The sequence below is a fragment of the Chinchilla lanigera genome, unplaced genomic scaffold, assembly GCF_000276665.1.
Source record: "Chinchilla lanigera isolate Chin_1 unplaced genomic scaffold, ChiLan1.0 scaffold00139, whole genome shotgun sequence".
In the NCBI taxonomy this organism is placed as follows: Eukaryota; Metazoa; Chordata; class Mammalia; order Rodentia; family Chinchillidae; genus Chinchilla; species Chinchilla lanigera.
The window spans coordinates 3,132,229-3,154,214 of record NW_004955540.1 but is presented as its reverse complement, the minus strand read 5'-3'; the positions used below and the strand labels follow the sequence as shown (position 1 = coordinate 3,154,214).

Below are 21,986 nucleotides of genomic sequence, written 5' to 3'. Positions count from 1 at the left end.
ATTTTTAAAATATCAGTGCTAGTTTAAAACAATGAAAACCTAGCTGCTTGCATTGTGTCATCAAAAGACTGAAAGGACACTTCTTAGCACACTCTTCCGTATATCAAAGCTTAGTTGCTAAAAGCTTTCTGAACTCTTGATGGTATGACTCAAGACTTTTGAAGCTAGCAACTCAAATTTCAAAAATGCCAGGCCTGGTAACACACGCCTGTAATCCCCAGCACTCGGGAGGCTGAGGTGGGAGGATTGCTCTGAGTTCAAGGCCACCCTGGGCTACAAAGCAAGTTCAAGGCCTGGCTGAACTACATAGCAAGACTGCCTTAAAAAACTCTCAGTTGCTTCTGGAAGGATAATTTTTCTCCTTAGTTTTAAAATAGTACTCCTTTGGTCAACTTATAATCACTTTATTTCCTTGATTTTAATGTGATTTTTCTGGTTTGCACTTAAATTTTTCCCCTTGGAAAACCCATTTTAAAAAAAAACACTAGGGTGCAGAGTTAGAGACACTACATAATTTCATTGAGAATCTTTGGCACAGTTGACGCACCATATGACCAAGATAGCTATTAAAAAGCTGTTTGTTCCAATTTTATCATAAAAACGTGAAAACATTTTATTCTATGTACAATAATGTACACAAATTTAAATAGGTCACCAAAGAGACCAGAAGTAATTAAAGAGGTATATTTACAGTAGCACATCACAGTAAACGGAAAACCATTCACAGATTCAACATTGATACTGTTTTTTGTGCTTGGTTACACACTGAAGTGAAGCATGTTACTCCATTTTGGATGAACTCAATTTTAAACAAATACCCTCAGTGATTAGTAAATTATTTTAATCAGTGTCATCATTAAATTCTTCAGTGGTTGCACCTGTGTGCTGAATCCCTCCATTTCTTTCTCTCTGCACGTCGTCATCACAATCTGTACTGTCATTTTCATTTAGTTCCCTGTCAGATTCAGCAGCATCTTCTCTTACTTCCTCTGGATTTTCATTTTCATTAGGTGCAATAAATCCATTGTTGTTAGATATATTGGACTCATCCTTAACATCATCTTCAATGTATACTTTTTGATGGCACATTGGACAAGTATCTTGAATGTATAGCCATTTCCGAAGACAAAGTGCGTGGAAATAATGATTACATGGTGTAATACGAGCAGATGTTGTAAACTCATGATAGCATATTGCACATACATCATCTATTTCTTGCAAGCGGCTCCCTTTTATTTCAGGAAGTGAATTGATTTTCTTAACAGCAGTTCTACGATTCATGAATGTCTTCCAGCCATTTTTTGCTTGTAGGTAGATGTTAAAATATGCATGTAGGCACATCATACAAGCCCGAATTTTACTTCCTGACTCAAACATCATAGTATAAGCCCCATTTCCAAACATTACTACTCCAAATATAAATTCAATAATATTGCCGGTTGAACGGACATAGTAGACATAATCATCAAGCTTTTCCCAGAGGACATTATAGTAGCCATCAATCATGAATAGTGTATAAACAGTGAGGGAAACAATTACTTTTAAGCAGAGTTCCACACAAAAGGCAGTAACTGCAAACAACCATGTATTTAGTGCATAGTGATGCCAAAGAACATAGCTAAGTAAAACAGGAAGAATGAACAGGCAAGCAGACACAAACAGCACAGGAAAATGTCTACGAAAAGATGAAACATGCGAGGCACTAAGAGACATTAATACAGGGTCTGTCATTCCATGGATGAAATGCAGGACTGCAGTTAACAAAAGGCACATGTTTCTACTTAAGCGAATAAGTCTCTCTTCTGGTCTTAGCCCACTTAAGCCAGTCTGAAGAGCCAAAATAAAAAATAAAACAGGTGCTACAAAGCCAAGCCGCCTGTCATCTTCTTCAGTCGATCCAATAAAGGCCAATATTCCAAGCCCCAAATAATGGGCTACTGAGGAAATTACAGCACTCATGCCCAGTACAGTCAGTGTAGAATCACATCCACTAATTATAAGATTGCAAATAAGGTCCCAGAAATCATCCCAAGAAATAAGGAAGGACTCAGTTTCATTTGCCATCCTTAGAATGTACATTAGCACTGTAGCCTGAGCTGTAATTCTTGTTAACCAGAAAACTCGAAGTATATCTGGAAAACGAATCCTCTTCCACGTGTCCTCCATCAGTAACTGTAATCCGTAAATTCGATACATGTGCCTCACTAAAAGATAAACATATCGTGTGGAATAATAAAACCACCTAAGTTTCACTGCCAAGACAAGTACTGTATTTAATATGAGAATCAAGGAAGAGGTAAAAACTAATGTCTCCCTGATGTGTAATGGTAGCTCTGTGATTAAGCCTATTACAGGAACCAAAAGATCCAAAACAATTAACTGTGAATAGATGGAATGAATCTGGAGTAGTGTGATGTATCCAATTCCAAATGTTAGCTGTAGAACAATAAGTGCCATCCATAGTGAGGGCCCTTTTTGAGGAAGCAGCTCAATTCCAAAGGCCAAAGTGTTGTAGGCACCATAGAAGTCAATGTGCAAAGCAGCATAATAGTTCACCAACACTGAAGTCGCAGCTAACAGAAAGGCTGAGCTGTACATGTAAAACTTGAAAAGTGATCGCTGTGACAAGATAAGAACAATACTGGATGCAAATATACCTAAAAAAAAAACAGAAAAGGTCATTTAAATATTTTTCAGCATGTTTTACACTAATACTTAAGTCTTCTGGCTTTAATTATGAATATTTTCAAGGTTATGAACATTAAGTCTCAGAAAAACTTAGGCTTAAAGGACACTAAGGTTTTATGAAGTCAAATCTCAAGAAGCCAGAACACACACACACTAAATCAGTCTTAAAAATTGCACCATTAGCTGGGCATGGTGGTGCACACCTGTAACTGCAGCACTGAGGGAGGCTGAGGCAGGAGATCTCCAAGTCCGCATGGATAATTTAGTGAGACCTTGTCTCAGGAAAAAAAAAAAAGACTAGGGGATGTAGCACAAGTGTAAACGTGCTGCGTTCAATCCCCAGTGCAGGGGTGGGAGGTGGTGGTGGTGGGAATCTCAACTTTTTTTTTTTCTAATTTCCAACATAGTTTTGTCACATTACTAAATTATCTTTGGGACAAATTTATAGTGATATATACCTTTACATAAGTTTTAAAACTCAAAAGAACATGTCCTTTATAATTTCATAATCATTAAATTTAGGGCTGGGATATAGCTCATTGGTAGAGCACTTTTCTAGCATGTTTGAGGTATCTATGATTCCCAGCATTGCAAAAAAAAAAAAAAAAAAATCCATCAAAACATTAACAATTAAAAATAAACAAGTGGAAAACATCACCAATATTAAGTCTCACAATTCTTTCTTTAAAGTGTTCTCTTGCAAATCAAATAAAGTTTTACACTTCCATGTTAATTCCTCCTTTTGTTCCAAATGTAAACTCATGCCAGGTCCTCCTGCTCCTTAAATTTCATCATTCTTCAAGGGTCTATGTTTAGTTTTTTCCTTCCCTCTACATTCTTTCCTTTTGATTTCAGAAATGCTCTCCAAGTTCCCTTTTTCTCGTATATTACCAAATTCATTTCTTCAACTCTTTTTCTTTCTCAGGTTACAAAAGTGACATTCAGAAAACCACAATGTGGTAAAAAGAGATAATACACTGTCAATAGTATTATGATGTGTATCTGCACTGACAAAAAAAATTTCAAGTGAGATTTAATAAACAGTATTATCAAAGGTTTAAACTATAAAGTAACATCCAAATATTCATTTAGTTTCACTCCTCACTGGCAGAGCACATTACAACTGCAAGAGGCCGGGCGTGGTGGCGCACCCCTGTAATCCCAGCACTTGGGAGACTGAGGCAGGAGGATCGTTGTGAGTTCAAGACCAGCCTGGACTACAAAGTGAGCTCAAGCCCGGCCTGAACTGCATAGTGAGACCGTGTCTCAAAAAAACCCAAAAACAAACAACAACAAAAACCCTACAAGAGTAAAAAACTTAAAGCCTAACTGATCGTAAACCAGAGCCAGCTTTTCCTTGTGATTTCCACTTTCATTTGAAGTACCATCATTCTTGTCCTAAGGATGCTCCAGGGCCCATGCTGTCAAAGTGCCAATTAGTTGCCAATGTGACACCAACTCAGAACACCTACAAACCATCAGTTGCTTTTCTTAATTCCTCTGTTCAAACTGCATTCTTCAGTGACTCTGAAATTACAACTAAAGCTTATACTCCTTACCTTGGCATTCAAGACCCAATTTAAAGTAATATTCTTCCCAACACACAGACACCCCAATGTGCCAGATCTGTTTCCTAAACACATCTCTTTCTCTACAATTACGTTTTTACAGTCTTCTCTTTGCTTAGAATGATGGCCCCACCGAGTTTTCCAACCCTGTTATGGTCTACATAGGAAGTGTCTCCCAAAAACTCCTGTACTGAGAGCTTGTGTTCAGAGACTGCATAGAGAAGTGACTGACTATGAAGGCTCTCACTTTCATTGGATTAATCCACTGATGAGATTATAATTTGATGTTATTGTTAGGAGGTAACAAACACAGGCAGTGAAACCTAGTTGAGGGCAGGTCAGGAGGGCTACATCTGGTCCCTGGCTCCTTTGTCCCTGCTTCCTCTGACTGTTCAAATCCTACCTATTCTAGGAACCTCTTTCAAGGGCCAGGAGTATAGCTAAGTAGTAAAGGGCTTGACCTAGAGACCCACTTTCTTTGACAGTGACTCCCTTCAGCATACCTACAAAACTTCATGAAATATCTTAACACTCATAGAGTAGCTGGTATTATAGTTTGCAGTTATCTGTGTAGATATTATTTACCCTATTAATAAGGTGTAGCTAGGAAGGCTCTTACCATATACATCAGTGGATCCCACAATACTCTATGCAAAGTAAGTATTCATTGGGTCTGGAGGACCACCTAGGCAACTCTTTTCCAAAGAGGAGCAACTGCCTCCATTTTGACTGAGCCTGACCCTATTTCCATGTATGGATATGTATAGAGTTGTGTGGGACCTTTCCTTATCCCTTCAATTGGCCTTAAGCAATGCATATTGGTCTAGCCTGAGGTCCTGATGAGACAGGTGTGTTTCCCCCCAGCCACCTTGTTCCCATGAGTAAGCCAGGATGAGGCGGGATGTGGGATGTGTGAGCCAATATTCCATGCCGACGGCTGGGATCAAGCCTTGGGATAGAGGCTGTGATTTCCTGGGGTTTCAAGCATTACACATCAGAGCTGAAGCACCAACCCCAAAACATTAGATACTATCTCAATTGTGTTACACAAATTACTCTTTCTGCATATCTTTCTCTCTGCATATGGCAGAGGTGATTTCAGGCCTCCTACCTAGCCCAGCTCATGGCACTCACTCACTTACAACTAAAGCTTATACTCCTTACCATGGTTCTCAGTCACTCACCCTCAAGCCACTCCCTTCTTCATGAATGAATAAAACCTGGGTTCAGCCTTGGGTTGAGGCCTTCGTTCCGGATAGCCATCATCACGCTGGACTTAGGACCACGTGGCTCCCCATAACTACAAATATATCTTAGTGTCTTTATTCTCACCATAGGTTGCACTGGATGTGGTAGATTGGAATTGACTCACTAGAATTCCAATAACTTTTCATGGGATTACAAATATAAACTTCTGGGACCTTGATGCGGACCAGGAAAGGCTCTCTACAATTGGGAAATAAAAATTTCACATCTGGATCATGTTTTTAAAGGCAATCACAAAATATAACCTTGAAAAATGAAAGCTATGAAATGAAAAAAAAGCTGAGAAATCATAGCAAAGCATGGAAAAAGTGACAAACCCCAAGTTAAACACCCACCTAGCCATCTTACTTCATGTAATCAAGAAAGATGCTGCATATGATAGTGGAAGCATTTCACAACCTGTTGCATGTAAAAGCAAGGGTTAGTTCTTTTAAGTGATGGCAAACTTTATCCTATGCCTAAGTGCCAGGTCACTGTGAAAAGAACACTTTGAACTAAAGGATGTATACACCTTTGAGTAAGAGCCATCTGCTTCTCCCACCCAAGCAGGCCACCAGTAATCTTCCAGAGAGTTGAGAGCCGGTCCTTTTAACAAAAACAGTTTTCTGAGGATTAAAATCTTTTTCCATGCAAGTTTACAAGGAAATGGAATTAACTCAGTATACTATATGCCATGTGTAATCTTACTTTCATATATATGGGAAAACAAATGTTTTCTTTCTGAGAAAAGCCTTAAGTAATCTTCAGTTCTATTTTATGCCACTTAAAGTAAAAAAGGAACTAAAATAATTTGTCACCTTGTTATTCACAAAATGGTAAATTAATCTTCACTACTATCTATGAGCTTTGCTATAGTTTTATAACCACTACTGTTTGTTTAACTTTTTCCCCTTTATTTTTACATACAAATTAAGGAATTCTTTTATCTTTACATACAAAGGAATGACTTTAAAAAAGTGCCATTTTGACCGGGGGGGATGGCACACACCTGTAATCCTAGCACAGACTCTGGAGGCTAATAAAACAGGAGGATTGCTGTGAATTTCGGCCCAGTTTAGGCCACATAGTATGTTCAAGGTCAGCTTCAACTACATAGTGAGACCCTGCCTTAAAACAAAAAACTGCCCTTTTGCTTTATGCAAAAGTACCAAATGAAAAAAGGGGAAAGGAAAAATAATAGACTATGACTTCAAAGTGTGGATGTGTCCTACCAAGTAATAATCTGATACTACTTTCTCAGGATTAAAATCACACTTCCAAGATTATAATAAAGAGTCAACACTTTTAAGAATGCCAGGCCATGGTAGTGCTTACCTGCAATTTTAGCCACTGGGAGTGTGGGGCAAAAGAATCATGAGTTTGAGGCCAGCAGGGCTATACAGCCTGATTCTGCTTCAAGAACAAACAAAAAACAAAGACACAAACTACAAACAAACAAAAAACACGCTTGTTTTAATTTCTACCCCCAGCTGGTTGGTAAACAGAACTTCTGAATTTTTCATTTATATTCATGTTCTTATCTATGGAATGTGGGAAGAACTGGCTCTCATTTTACAAGAAAAAAATACCAATTCTCAAGTAATATATCACCAAATATTTGCTACTCCATCTGGTAACTTTCAGGAAGTATTTAGTAGAAGTTTCCTTGCATTTTCACCACTTCAGATACATAACTCTTGATATTTACCTCACAGATCTAAGGAAATACTAAAGCTGAGGGCTGGTTAGTTTTACATTACAATTTTAAGTGACCCACTTTATAAAGAGAAAACACCTTGGGACACTGGGGAATAGAATTAAACTATTACTCAGGGATTTCAGCCAAAATCTCCACTGAGAACACAGTTTAAAATTTCATGAGGTAGAAAAGGAGGCGGGTTATCAAAATCAATTTAGAAGCTTTAAAGCTATATATACACTCAGTTCATGACAGTTCAGGACCTTGTCAATTTGAATTACCACAACCAAGCAAGCAAAAACAAACAGAGGGTGTAAAAAAAACCCATCATGAACATTACCCAACAGAGTATTAACTCTTTTGTGTACAAAGTCATCCATAGTCTTAACCTCTTCTGAAAATTTATGACTAAAAATCAGAAGGATCTAGGACAACATTTGCAACTCTCCAGATACCATAAATACTTTTAAAACAATCTAAAGCAAACTGTAGATACCTCAAGACCCAATAAAGATGGAGAAGCAAGTGTTACTTCTACCTTACTCCCAAGGAAGACCTAAACAATAAATTTAGGACAGAGTAAATAAAGTGTTTCAAAACACTGTTAATCTGTTGGCATACTTGATAAACCATACTATTAAAAAATCTCTTATCAAACTCATTTTAAGTTTAAAAAAACTGGTATTCTAAGTATTTTATTCACTAAAGTTTTGCTTTTAAATTGAAATTATAGCTAGTATTTTTTATTAAAAGTATGTGAACATGGATTTTTTAAAAAGCCAAATCCATTATACATATATGGTCTTTGCCCACATTCCTAACATATAACAGGATTCTTAAAAATCCCAGAACCAGGAAGGAAACAAGACTGTCCTGTATGCTAAATAAGATGACTGATGGCTGGGGGTCTTCAGGAGTCTCAGGATGAGAACTGGCTACCATGAGAACCAGTACCAATTCTACCCCCTACCTCCACCTCTGAGGAGGCTGAGAGGGACTGAAGACTTAATTGTTAAAGCAGTGGCCAGTGAGCTAACCGACCACGCCTGGGTAATGAAGCTTCTTCTAAATGCCAACAGGACAGAGTTTTGAGGGCTCTGTGACAGTTCCTGGAAGGTGCCAAGCCTATAGTGCAAACTGAAGCACCACATTCCTCCCCCTCTTCACCCTGTCCTATGTATCTCTTCTATCTGGTGTCCGCCCATCTGTGTCCTCTGTAATACAGCCTGCCTTTCTAATAAGTGACCAAATGTAAGCAGAAGTTTCCCTGAGTTTTGTGACTACTACAGCAAATTAATCGAATCCAAATATGGGTTGTGGAAACCCCAATCTATAGCTGATAGGTCAGAAGCACAGGCATCTAAAGTGAAAGGCAGTCTTGTGAGACTCAATCTGCAATCTGTGGGCTCAGCATTCAGTGTCAGCACTGAACTGAAGGAAGGGGCAACTAAGTAGCATCCCTTGAAAAATTTGCTGCAGAATTCGTTGTCGGTGGGTAGAAATCTCCACACATATTCTAATGATTAGAAATGAAGCATCTGGGGTTGACTCTGTGAGAATAGGAAATATATCTTCAACTTTTTTTCTATCATTACATTCCTGGCACCAAAAAAACTATTTTAAGTTTCTTATACAACATGACAAATTATTAAGCATACATTCATACATAAATACAACACTTTAGTTTCTTGGAGAAACTTTTTAGTTTCTTAGGGACAGCTTCCCCCTCTAGGTGGTTTTAGAATATCAATTTATCAATATTTTGATATGAATTTATTAAATTACATTTGCTTTTATGTATTTCTCTAAGGAATTTCCTCCGTACTCTATGACTGAAGAAAAAGATATTCCACATCTTCTAAAAATTTAAAGTTCTACATTTCACATTTAGATACTGGTTCATGTAGAATTAACTCTTTATATAGATATGAAGTAGAACTCAAGCATAATTTTTCCATATGCTATAAATAAGTAAATGACCATTAGTTAAACGGTCCATATTTATCTCAATGTACTTCAATGCTACTTCTGAAACAAATCAAGTTTCTATACATATACTGCTGGCCTGCTTTGGGGCTATACATTCTGTGCTACTGGTATACGTCTGTCAGTGGTTCTCAACCAGAATTGTTTTTTTGCATCCACAAATACACTTCCCCGCCCCCAGGACATTTGGCAAAATCTAGGCAGTTTTGGCTGTCACACCTGGGTGTGTGCAGGGCAGGGTGCTAAAAATCCTACGATGCAAAGGACAGCACCTCCATCCCAAGGCACAATTATCCTCTTAAAATGTCAATAGCACCCCAGTGTACCCTTTTGCTGCTGATACATCTGCTTCACTTTGCTTTCTCACTTCATAGATTGATTTCTCAGATTGTTCCACAGCACCCAAAATAATTACCTCATTCTTTTCAAGAACTTTACTGTACACAGCTCGACCTAATACAATAAACAATTTCTAATACACAATTATATTAGGTTTGAAGTTTGTTTTTATTATTTTCAATAATGCAATAATGAGTATCCTTGTTCATAGTTTTTGCATAACTATAATCTCTAGGCCAAGTCCCTAGAACTGAAATTGTAAATCAAAAGGTATACAGTAAACATCAGATGATACTGTCCTATGTTTTTATACAGAAGTTACAGCCTATCAAAACTGTATCCATTTACCTTAAATACTTTTTACAACACTTTGAACTCTAATAAGAAAAATTCTGCTTTGACTGTATTTCTTTATAAATGAAGCCAAGAACTTTCTTTTACTTTCTAAACATCTCCATTTTGTTTGTGAAATACAAGGCTCACATTGTTTTTGTCCTACTGACAGAATAAAACTTTTGTGAAGACTTTACTCATATTATACAAATATCTTCCCCTCAGACTGTCATTTTTATAGATTATTTATTTTGTCTTTTTGAGGCAGGGTCTTGCTATGCAGTTCAGGCTGGCCTCGAGCTCACTTTGTAACCTAAGCTGGTCTTGAACTCACAACAATCCTCCTTAGAGCTGGGATTACAGGTGTATGCCACTACACCCCACGCTTTACAGATATTTTATAAGAAAGTTTTATCATAAAGCTTTTCATTTTTATCTACTGAATCTATCAGATTTTCCTTGTAATTTCTGAGTTTTAGGTGTAGAAAGTCCTTGACCACATCAGTGAATTACCACCATATGACTAATAGCATTTAAAAAAACTTCCAGGCTTGGCATTTTCTGCTTTGGATTTAAATTTGCTAGTTCAGCATTATGCTGGTGTGGGTTCATTTACCATTTAAGACGTCCTAGAAGTAAGCTTATGTTCCTAAACACTGTCATATTTTCTATTTGAAGCTCCAAAATGAGACACTTTACTTTCTGACCTGTTGAAATCTCAAATTAGTGTGACTCCATATTACAGCTATTGCACCTTTTTATAGGCAGAGGGAAATAAACATTTCAAATACTACATATAAAATTGGTAATCCCTGAAAAAGGTGAGGTTGACAAGTACTGAAATTTATACACAGCATTGGTGAGAAGCCTACTAAACAACAAAAACAGCACCACAATTAATTTCAATTAGCCACTGGATCCTTTCCACATTTACCTGTCTTTTTTTTGTTGTTTTTTTTCTGGTACTGGGAATTGAACTCATGACCTTGCACTTGCCAGGCAGGCGCTGTGCCGCTGAGCTAAATCCCCAGCCCCTACCTGTCATTTTTAATAACTATTTGATTTTACTTGGAGTGAAATTCTAGCTCTGAACCATTTTTTTCATTCTTATTTTACAAACATTAAAAATTAGCATAATTATACTGATAGGATATAAGGAACAGTGAGATGAGATTTGGAAAATATGTTTGTTTCACATAAATTCTGATGAGAGATTATTTTGGGATCAAAATTTTCCAATTAACTTTGTGCTGATGGCCTCAAAAGGCTGAAATATCTGTAACAAAGTATGGTCTTAACTGAAGCATTAAAGTATTTTTGAAAAGCCATCAAGCTTACTAACAGCCGAACTTAAATAGCCCAAGTGGTGTGTTAGTAGGTTATACCGAAACTCGTTTAGTATCCTAACCTCAGCCCTATGACAGATACAGCACCACTGTCCATCTTTATAAGGGTGAAGATCACAAACCCAAGACACAGCAGTTAAGTAAATCATTTGAAGTCAAACAGTTCTTTAAGTTGCCAAATACAAAGCTTCCAGCATTTATTACAAAAAATAATAATCATGGAGAGTACAAGGAAAAGAATACTCTGTTTAGTGTTCTTTTTTTTTTTTTTTTTTTGGTTTTTCTCCGGTACCGGGAACCGAACTCACGACCTTGCGCTTGCCAGACAGGTGCTTTTGCCGCTGAGCTAAATCCCCAGCCCCCTGTTTAGTGTTCTTAAGCTATAAATGGGAACATGCTCTTTTCCTTAAAGCTGCCCACCTTCAGATCCAACAGAGTACAATACATTAAAACACCAGGGCCCTAAGAAGCTCTCTGAGAATCTACAACTATGCCATAAGAACTTTTAAGGCAGTGGCTACACTATTTCTGTAATGAATATGCAGAATCTTCTTAAACACAACCCCATTTTTGCCAACAAATAATGGTGGTTGTATACTTTTACAGGGGCAAGCAGGAATAGCTGGACTTAAGTAGCCAATAGTTTACTGAGAGGTCTGGCGTTACAAAATAACTAAAATCAGCACATGATCATTGCTACCCATTTGTGTATCTGGATTTCAACATACAGAGTAGGAAAGTAAACCACACTTCATGTAGAAGATTTCTAAGCCAAGGCTCTGGTAACTACTTAACCAACAGTATACCAAAAGCAAAAACACTTAACCCTATAACCCTCAGTTCCTTCATTTGTAAAATGAGAATAACACCACCAACTTTTGAGGGATCTGTGAAAGCTAGATAACACCCACGAAAACAGTCTGCAAAAGTAAGTTTAAAAATTGTTCCTTACTTCTAAGAACAAAATTCAGCCTTAAGCCATCCCTTTTTTGTAGGAATAAAGCAACAGATGGCTTGTAAATATGAAAGGTTTGGTAAGGATCTCAGTATCAGCCCGCTTTCCTCAACACCTCAAAAGCATAAGCCCACTAAAGACTAATCACGAGAATTACTTCATTAACAAAACTTGTCAATTCGCAATTACTGAAAAAAAAAAAAAAACCTTTTATATACAAATGTTTCACTTCAGTGAAGTGGGAGTTGGGGAGTGAAACAAAATGCTTTTAACACTCTATCCATATGCAACACGGACAAACATTTTGAGGAGTCTTTTGAAACTGTCTCATCACTTTCTGGACAAGTTTTCATAATCAGTTCCAATACCTTCTCGTTTATTCATGGAAATTTTTAGGTAGCCTTATAAGTACAGCCTTCTTGAGGATTTTTTGGTGATGGTTTCAAGGTCTGACATTCAAAACCCAATCTCTTTCGTTTGGGTGTCGTTTACTGCAGACACTACAGAATCCCGCGGCCGCGCGGACGCACAAGTAACCAGGCACGAACACTCGGAATTTTGAAAAGGGGGAAACTGAGGCTCAAGGGTTGGCACAAGTCCAAGGTCACACAGGGCACTACTGGAACAAGCAGACTTGCGGCTTTCCCAGGGCTGTCGCATAGGTGCCAGCACCCGTTCCTCAAAAGAAGCAGCAGGCAGGCGCCCGTCACGGCCACGCTGCCCCCATCTCTCGGGTGCCTGCGCGGACCGGGCTGAGAAGCTCCGTTGTCAACTCCGAGGCCGGCCGCATGGTGCCCTCGCTCCTTCCCCTCCCCAAACGCTCCCTGGGGGACACACCGGTGCCCGGACGCGTCCCGGCCCGCAGGCGCCCGTCTGCTTACCGAGGAGCCGCAGGAAGATCTGGAGCACGATGCAGAGCGGGCTCTGGCTGGAATCGTAGTAGGAGTTGAAGATGGCGTCGATGATGTAGAGGCAGGGCACCCGGAGCGCCACTTCGAGCGCCGCCCAGACCTGCTGACGGGCCATCCGCACCTGCTGCTGCGGGGGCCCCACTGCCGCCATGAGCCGCTGCCACACCGGGGCTGGGCGGGCCGGCCGGGCCGGGACGCGCTGGGGCGGGGGAGGCGGGCGGCTCCGCCCCTGTCCTCCTCTCGGTCTCTCTCGCGGCCCGCCCCGCCGCCCGCTCGCGTCTCTCGAGCTGGAGCAGGCGGCGGCGGCGGCGGCGGCAGCGGCGGCGGGTCCTCGGGAGGGCTCCGGGCGTCGGTGTTTCCGGCTGGCTATGATCTGACTCCTCCTCCCTCCACCGCCTCCCCCGCCCGCGGAGCCACCATCTTGACCCCGCCCGCCTCAGCAGTTGATGCTGTTGCGAGGCGCGGAGGCTGCGCCTGCGCTCACGCGAGAACGCGATGCCCGCGTCGCTGCCTGCGTCATAACCCGAACTGCGCACGGCGTCATCGCGCAGGGCCGAAGTCCCCGGGCGTTGCCATGGTTCTCGCCCGCCTCTGCTTCGGCGCTTCCGGCCGCCGCTTTGTGGCGTACCAGTTCGCTGGCATCCTCGCCGTCCAACTCATTGTTGGCCACTACCTAGCAAGGGACTCCGTGCTGCTGCCGGTGAAGATTATGGGTTGTTTTATTAGAGCCCATTATGTGTCCCCTAAACGTCCTGCATGCTGCTGAGGAGGAGAAAAGCCAAAGGACGCTGTCCACCATACCTACCGCACCCCATCTGGCGGCCGGGTCCAAGAGAAGTTTCAGGAATAATACCTGCGAGGCCTCTTGGGGACCTCATGGGGGACATCGCCTAGTGGTATTATGAGGTCTCTGTCACACGTGGCACTGGGCTAGGTGTGGAAGCGCTGCTAAAAAGCATCCCACTCTTTGCTCATCTCCTTACCTTCCTACTCGGATAGAATTGAGGACATTCATCGCCACATTTTATTAATGGCTAAGGGACTGGTGACCTCAGGGCAAGAACCCAAACCTGTCTTTTGATTTCTTGTCACGTTTGAGGTAAGCACACCTAGATAGTCCCTTCCTCTTCAGGGCAGTTGAGGACACACCTTTCTCCTGCTTTCATGCCTATCCAAGGCACTTTATAAGGTCTGGCTGTGCTTATCTTTTCCTTCCTTCACCAGCAAATGAGAATGTAAATTAGGTCAGAGGCTGCACTGTATTCCTAGCTAGCTTAGATTGAGGGAGATAAAATAGGAACCATGTGGAAGGAAGACAGGAGGTGTGTATCATTTTATTAGTGATTATGCAAAATTGAGAATAATGGGCTTTCCTCTAATTTTTATTTTAAAAGTTAAGTGTAATAAGTATTAAATTTAATATTTTTATTAATGTTGAAAGCCTTTTTTGAGATAGGGTCTCACTGTGTAATCCAGGTTGGCCTCAGACTTCCAGTCCTCCTTTGGCCTCCAGAATGCTGGGATCAGAGGTGTGCACGATCATGCCTGGAAAAGAATACTTGAAAATGAACAAATGCTTCAGTCCTTACTTATTAGTGTTTGTTTCTAATCTTAATTTGATGTACATATCTTGTTAGTATAGAAGTTTTCATGTGTTTGCTTTGGTACACATACACTAAAACTGTAGGAATCATAAAAAATTAGGATGGCCTCTGGGAAAGGATAATATGCAAATTCACGAAGCCTTTTAGAAAAAAACAAATCTTTTTTTTGAGACAGGGTCTTGCTATATAGCTCAGGCTGCCGTTGAACTCACTAGCCTAGACTGGCCTCAAACTCATGGTAATTCTCCTTTCTCAGCCTGCTGAGTGCTGAGATTATAGACCTGTGCCACTGCACGCAGCAAAAAAAAAAAAAAAAAGGAACTCATATTAAATTACATCTGGGCCAAGAACTTCCAGGGGATAGATAATCATTCTTAGTTTTCTTAGAACTCTAAGCATGTCTCTAAATAATAGGTTTTGCTTTACCCATCTGTAAGGCAAAAACTTAAAAAACATTGTGGCAAATACGTTAAAATACTACCTTAACCTAAATTCATATTGATGAGGTAATTTGTAGAATAGTAGAGAATGTTTAAGATAAAAGGTAAACTCTCAGAGAAATAGCTGCAATTCGCTGCATCTAATCTTGGTTTGTTTTCTGCATTGATTTGAATGTTGCACAATTCCAGTATACATTTCTCTTGATTCTGTTTAGAACAGTTCACATTAACTATAAACACAGAAAATGTGTGTTCAAAAATAACAATCTGGTTACTTGGCTTTAATGGTTTAAAAAGCCTGTTGTTAATTTTTTAGAAAAGCTTTTAGATAATGTGTAAAACCTAGATTGAATTTTCTGTGGACATTTATTGGTGATGTCTTTGTTTCAAACAACAAAAACTGATTCTTGGCTATCTTAAGCCAGAAGGGAACTTATTAATGGGTTATTGTCATTGTTACTCAAGATTTTAAGTCATGGGAGAAACCTTCTAATTGGTAAGCTGATCAAACCATGTGTGCATATCCTAGCTTCTTTAGTGGGAGTGAGCAATGGGAAACAAGCCCTGGACTTCCCTGACCAAATGTAGACACTTTCATGGTGAATTATATGTTTCCTTTAGAGGGCAGATGAGGGTACTGATAACCAAATCAAATGCTATAATTTATCTCCATTCTTGAAAACTACTTAAAAAATGCTCTCTGATCCTAAATTATAGTTCTTCTCTTCTCCTTAAAGTAAAATCCAGAAATGCCTATCAGAATGTAGGTGTTTAAATTCTGGTTTCATAAAGCCAAACAAATAGAATCTGTTAACAAAGGAAAACAACAGAGAATATAGTGGTATTTGAGTATATATTGGTTCATTAATTCATTAATCGGTTCATTAATTCAGCAGACATTTACTGAGCACATTCTGTGTGCCTCACATTATGCCAGCCCACTTTTGCCCTTAGGCAAAATACTTAACCTGGTCAATATTCAGTATGCTGGTCTTGGAAAAAAAAAAGATTAATATTGCCAGATGAGATACAAAATACATGCATTATATTGAGCGAAACCATCTGGTTGGTTTTTCGAACATGTCCAAGGACCTGAAACTAGTTAATAAAAGTAGCAGAGCCAGAGTTGTAACCTATATTTTCCTGAAGGGAAAGATCTGATACTCTGCAAGTACTTTCTTGTGCTTTTTACAAAAATTAAAACCCTATATGGTACAAGTATGTCATAAACAATTACTAGGCAAAACACCCATTAAAACTTCTGTTACTGCACACAACACTATTTATAGCTCAGAAATACTGTGAAGATACTAGTTTGGATTGTGTGAAGTAATCAATAGGATTTAATGTATATTAAATATAAATGAATAAAAAAATTTAAGTGTAATATATGATAGTAATTAAGCAGAATCTGAGGACTGTGAGTACAGGTAATAGTAAGTTTAAAATACATGTCAAGGCATGCAGCCCAAAGAAGATACTAAATAATCATGTGTTGCTTAATGACAGAAGACATTTTGGGAAAGAGACGATATAAGTGAATTCATCTTTGTGTGAACATCATAGAATGTATGACAGGTCACTAGATGACATATGATATAATCTTATAGGATCACAGCTGGTCTGTTGTTGACCCGAACGTTGTAGTAGATGACTGTAGTATCCCATTGACAGATGACAAGTATTGGACCCTTCACTCTAGTTAAGGTCCTGTAGTCTGGGCTTCTGATAATCACTTCTCATTTCACAGCTATACTCAACTGAGTAGTATAAAAGCTTTAGTGTAAATAATGCAGTATTGTAAAGATGTCAACCTATAGATTCAATATAACTCCAATTAAAAAAAAACTCAGTAGGTTCCTTGTTCCAAAACACAGAAAACTGATTGTAAAATTCATAAGAAAATGGGAAGTCAATAAGCAAAACTGAAGGATTTCTACTGTCAGATTCCAGGGTCTATTGTAAAACTATAGTAATGAAGACAAGATAGTATTCATGTACAGATAGGAAAACTGACCCATGGATCACAATAGTTTAGGACAGTGATGGTGAATCTTTTAGAGACCTGAGTGCCCAAACTGCAACCCAAAACGCACTTACACAAAGTGCCAACACTACAATTAAACCTGAATACTGAAGTTTTAGTTTAGAAAAAAACAACTCATGTATTAATATCTTTTGTCTTAGAAGAAAAACAATAACGTGTGTCATAGATTGACCACCACTGGTCCAGGAAAAGCCCCACATGTATATAATCACCTGATTCTTGATAAAAGTGGCACTGCTGTGCAGTGGGAAAGGGTTTTTTAAAAAAGCCAACTATATAATGAGACTCTAGTTTTCTCACAAAGTAAAGTGTGTCACTTAATGATGAATACCCCAGAGGCATTCTCCCTAGTCAGGAACATGGCATGACTATTTCTCATTTTGTTAGAGGTGGGATGGGAGTAAGGAAAGTTGAAATGCTCCCCTTCTGGTCAAGATTTAGTTTTTCTTGAGTAAGTACTTCTTGCATTGTTGAAAGTTTTAGTTTCTAGAGTTATTTAAAAGTTTACTTTGACAAGTTTTGATGTTTTCCCTTTTTTTGAAAGCAGTCATTCCTTTACATTTTGGAGGTCATCCATTTCATTGTCAATATTGGGTAGGGAAAGTATCAAGAAACCTCTAGTGGATGCCTTATGTGTAAAACATTATTTTCTACCCACATGTAATAATACCCTACTTCCTCCTAATGATCAGATTCAGTTACAACATCTAGGGTGAGACTCTTCCATGTCTACTGGTTTTGTTTTTGTTTTGCACAAGGAAATTGAATTTACTGGAAAAGTTCAGGAGGCATATAATTAGGGTTCACTAGAGGAACATACTTAATCGAAAATATATGTAAGGTTATACTAAGGATTCACTAGGTAGGCTTACAGGATTGGAAAAGGAGTCCCAATGGCCATCTGCTACATCACAGGTGGAAGAATGCAAAATGGCTGCCTAAATGCTGAAGGGCTGGAGAATCCAGTCAAAGGCGGAAGGCCTGAAAGCTCACTGTGGTCTTGTGTGAGTCTGGGTCAGAAAGCAGAAGGGTCTGAGTTGGAAAGCTGAAGCCTTAAAAAGAACTGGAGACAAATGTCCAAAAGCAGTGACAAAAACAAGAGCTCCTCTAAAGAAAAAAGAGCAGGTTCCTTTCCCTCTTTATTCAGGCCAGGCTATGAGCCTGTTGATTGGTGCCACCCACATCTGGGGTGGGTCTTCCCTCCTAGATTTGTGGTCCATATGTCAGTATCCACAGACACACCCAGAGCTTTACTAATCTGCATGGTGGTTCTTAAATTGACATATCACAAAATCATCACAGCAGGTTATAGTTTAAAGAGTTTATTGTGTCTCGAGTTTTTTTCATGGGAATCAGGGCCACAAGACATACAATTGTGAGTTGACAAGTACAAATTCTTCACGTAGGTTTTTAGGAGTGAGAGTAAGTGGGTACATTAATTTCTGATTGCTGTTATAAATTAATACAAACTTTGTTGTTTCAAAAACACGAATTTATTTTCTTACAGTTTCAGAACTCAGTCTAAAAAGGGTTGCATTTCTTCTGGAGACTTGAGGGGAAAATCCATTTCCTTGCTTTTTTAGTTTCTAGAGGTCACCTACATTTCTTGGTTGGTGGCCCCTCACATCACTTCAACCTTCTGCTTAAATGATCACATCTAGAGTGAACCTGTCTTGTAAGGAACTTCTGTAATCCAGGATAATCTTCCTACCATGAGATCATTAATCATAACTGCAGAGTCCCATTTACCATGTCAAGTGACATACTTACAGGTTCTAGGTATTAGAATGTAGACATACGTGGGGACATCATTTAGTCTACTATAAATTCTACCCTGTCATTCCCAAACACATATTCTTTCTATATATGACAGAGCAGTATATAATGGTGTTAATTTAGAATGTGCACTGCATTCTGGTGGGTGTCATTCCACATTCCATATTTTCAAAGTATTCCTCCAAGTTTCTGCTTCGGATGGTTTCCATCCCACCATGGCAGCATTTTCTAGTCACATGTGGTATGTGGTGGGATAAATGGATCCACTGACACAACTTCTTTGCTATAATCTGGTCCCTAGGTCAAAGGCATTATTATCTAGAATATATATTGATGGGTTAAATACCCATAAACCCTTAGATAATACTGCTGGGCAGTATCTCATAGGCAAGAAAGTAAACTCATACATGGAGACAGGTAGGTTCTAGTCAAGGTGAATCATTGCCTTTCCAGAATAAAAAAAAAGTCAGTGTAATGAACCTAATACAGAATAACAGCCTGCTATCAGAGGCTGAGTGTTGAACATTTAAGGAGTGGCTAGTTGGTGAGTGGAAGCTATGCTATTGACCTATTATAAATTTGTACCCCTGGAAGATGACTTTGTTCATTGACCTATCATGCTTTTACTGATGTTCGCAGCTGCTGGAATTGGCTGAGTTTTTTGAACTTGGTCATCAGGTAGCTCTGATGTGGTGGATTGACTCTGGTAGGCACCATTATGCAACAGAGAGATGTTTACTTATGCACCCAGTCCCATAGTATTCTCTACTGATAAGAGAGAAGAACCTTGATCTACTCTCTCTCATTCTGGACCTCTGATCAGCTAGCCAACTTATTTACCAATTTCTATGAAAATATATTCTTTCTTTAGGCCTCTTCTTTTTCCACATGAGGCCAATGAGTAGAATTATTGTTTTGCATTCTGTCTTTTAGGGTTTCTTCTGCTGTCATTTTAAGGCCACTAGTGAGTGGTGCTGTAGGACAGGAGCAGTCCATTTCTGTTTTGAATTCACATTCCAAGAAAACATAGTGAAGGTAGCTCAAGCTTTTCTGTACTCTATCAGAGTCTACCAAGGAGAACATACATTCCAAGAAAACGTAGTGAAGGTAGCTCAAGCTTTTCTGTACTCTTATCAGAGTCTACCAAGGAGACATATTTGTGAGCTAAGGGAGAGATAATGGTAAAAAGTTAACAGGTATGAGAGCTGGATCACTTGCCAGTGCCATCTGTTTATCTTGCTCTGCCTGGCATCAATTCTAGATGAGTGGATTGACTTTTTGGTTCATCAGAGAAAACTGGCAACTCAGTCACTTGACATCCCATGAGACATTGTTTCCATCACGACCCATTATGCATAGAGTTGATTTTTTGGATGTGTGGCCCTCTTCTGCAGATGCTCTGAACAGTAAGGGCCTAACCTTGTGAGTCTCCCCTTGGAACTTGCTATAAACTCTTTGGCTGCTGTAGTATAGCTTTCTCAGTGCTGGGACAAACACCTGACCCCCACAGCTTAGAGGAGTAGAGGTTCATTTGGCTCATGGTTACAGAGGATTCTGACTGGCTGGCTCTAAGCAGAAACATCATGGCAGAGCAAAGCAGCTTAGCGCATGGTGGCTGGAAAGCAGAGCACAGAACAGTGCCAGTGAGGAAGGGGCCAGGGACTAGATAGAGACCCTATGGCCACAACTCCACTACCCGCTCAGACACACCCAGAATTACCCTTTGAATCCACTAGGCAGCTCCTAAACCAATCAAATTGACGATTACACTTAACTGTTCACACACACACCTTTCATACCACAGCTACTGTGCTACCATAGAATCTCCTGGACAGAATGGCCCGTACAGCAGGACTAATCACACTACCATTTGTACCTGCCAGGGAGCCTTTACATGCTGTGGAGCCCACTGAACACTGCTCGTTTTCAGTGTCACCCAGTTTTGAGTCAGAGTAGTAATTCCAGATTGTGAATTATCACAGAGAGGGCCAGCCAACAGGGTCCTGGCTGCTTGCACTAGATGCGGTGTGCTGAGCCTGCTGACTGCTGCATGTCCTGGGTCTGAGCTCCCCAGCAGGCCCCATAGCTTCTCTGGTTCCTCACCTCATGATGCTACGGGTCGTGTTTGTACTCAGTGGTCCTGGTGCCCATATCAGGAAGAAATCTGGCTATACACACCTTTGAGCAGGACAACTTCATGATAAAAGGAAGAACTCAGAGTCACAGTATGGTGAACTCTTTGAAAAATACATTGAAGAAGGAAAAATTGTGTCATTGACATAACTATCAGTTTATTGAAGAGGGAAATGGATCAAACAATGGCTGCCAATGCTCAGAAAAATAAATTCTTGGTTGATGGGTTTCCAAGAAATCAAAACAATCCTCAAGGTTGGAACAAGACCAAGGATCGCAAGGCAGAGGTATCTTTTGCTGTTTTTTTGACTGTAATAATGAGATCTGTATTGAATGATGTCTTGGGTAGGGAGTGGTGGTAGAAGTGATGACAACAGAGATAGCTTGGAAAAAGGATTCAGGCTTCTCCTATCAACCAAGCCAAGAAATGCATAAAGTCAAGAAAACAGATGCCTCTAAATCTGCTGATGAGGTTGTGAAGATTTTTGATAAAGGAGGCTAACTGTAAACCTGAAAGCATCCTTGAAATCATGCTTGAATATTGCTTTGATAGCTGCTATCCAACCTCTTTTTAAGGTAGTTTTAATCTTTCAAAATTACATCTCAATTAATGGCTAGAAAATACATAGTAAGACATTAAATTTTTTATTTTTTTTTTTTGGTCACAGGAGTGGACAATGAATTCAGGTTTAACTTCATCTTAGTTATTATGGTGCTCACAAAAGTATCAGCTAGTTGTTTTTATTAAGACTATCCCCTTTTATAATTTGTGACTTCTGTGAGCAAAATTTTTTAGTGTGCATGTTATATCCCTTTAGTAATTACAACATGCTGGCTGGTGTGGTGGCCACACCTGTAATCCCAGAACTTGAGAGACTGAGGTGGGAGGATTGCTGTGAGTTTGAGGCCAACCTGA

At 39.6% G+C, this 21,986-nt stretch overlaps 1 protein-coding gene and 1 pseudogene across 1 annotated transcript; one reads left to right on the top strand and one right to left on the bottom strand.

Moving 5' to 3' along the window:
• Positions 1–668: 668 nt before the first annotated feature.
• On the bottom strand, positions 669–13,566 carry Rnf139 (ring finger protein 139). Its single transcript, XM_005410943.2, has 2 exons — positions 13,041–13,566; positions 669–2,657 (listed from the first exon to the last, which is right to left on the bottom strand). The coding sequence occupies exons 1-2, from the start codon at positions 13,219–13,221 to the stop codon at positions 841–843; spliced, it is 1,998 nt and encodes a 665-aa protein (XP_005411000.1). The 5' UTR covers positions 13,222–13,566; the 3' UTR covers positions 669–840.
• Positions 13,567–17,259: 3,693 nt separating this feature from the next.
• On the top strand, positions 17,260–21,986 carry LOC102007468 (annotated as a pseudogene).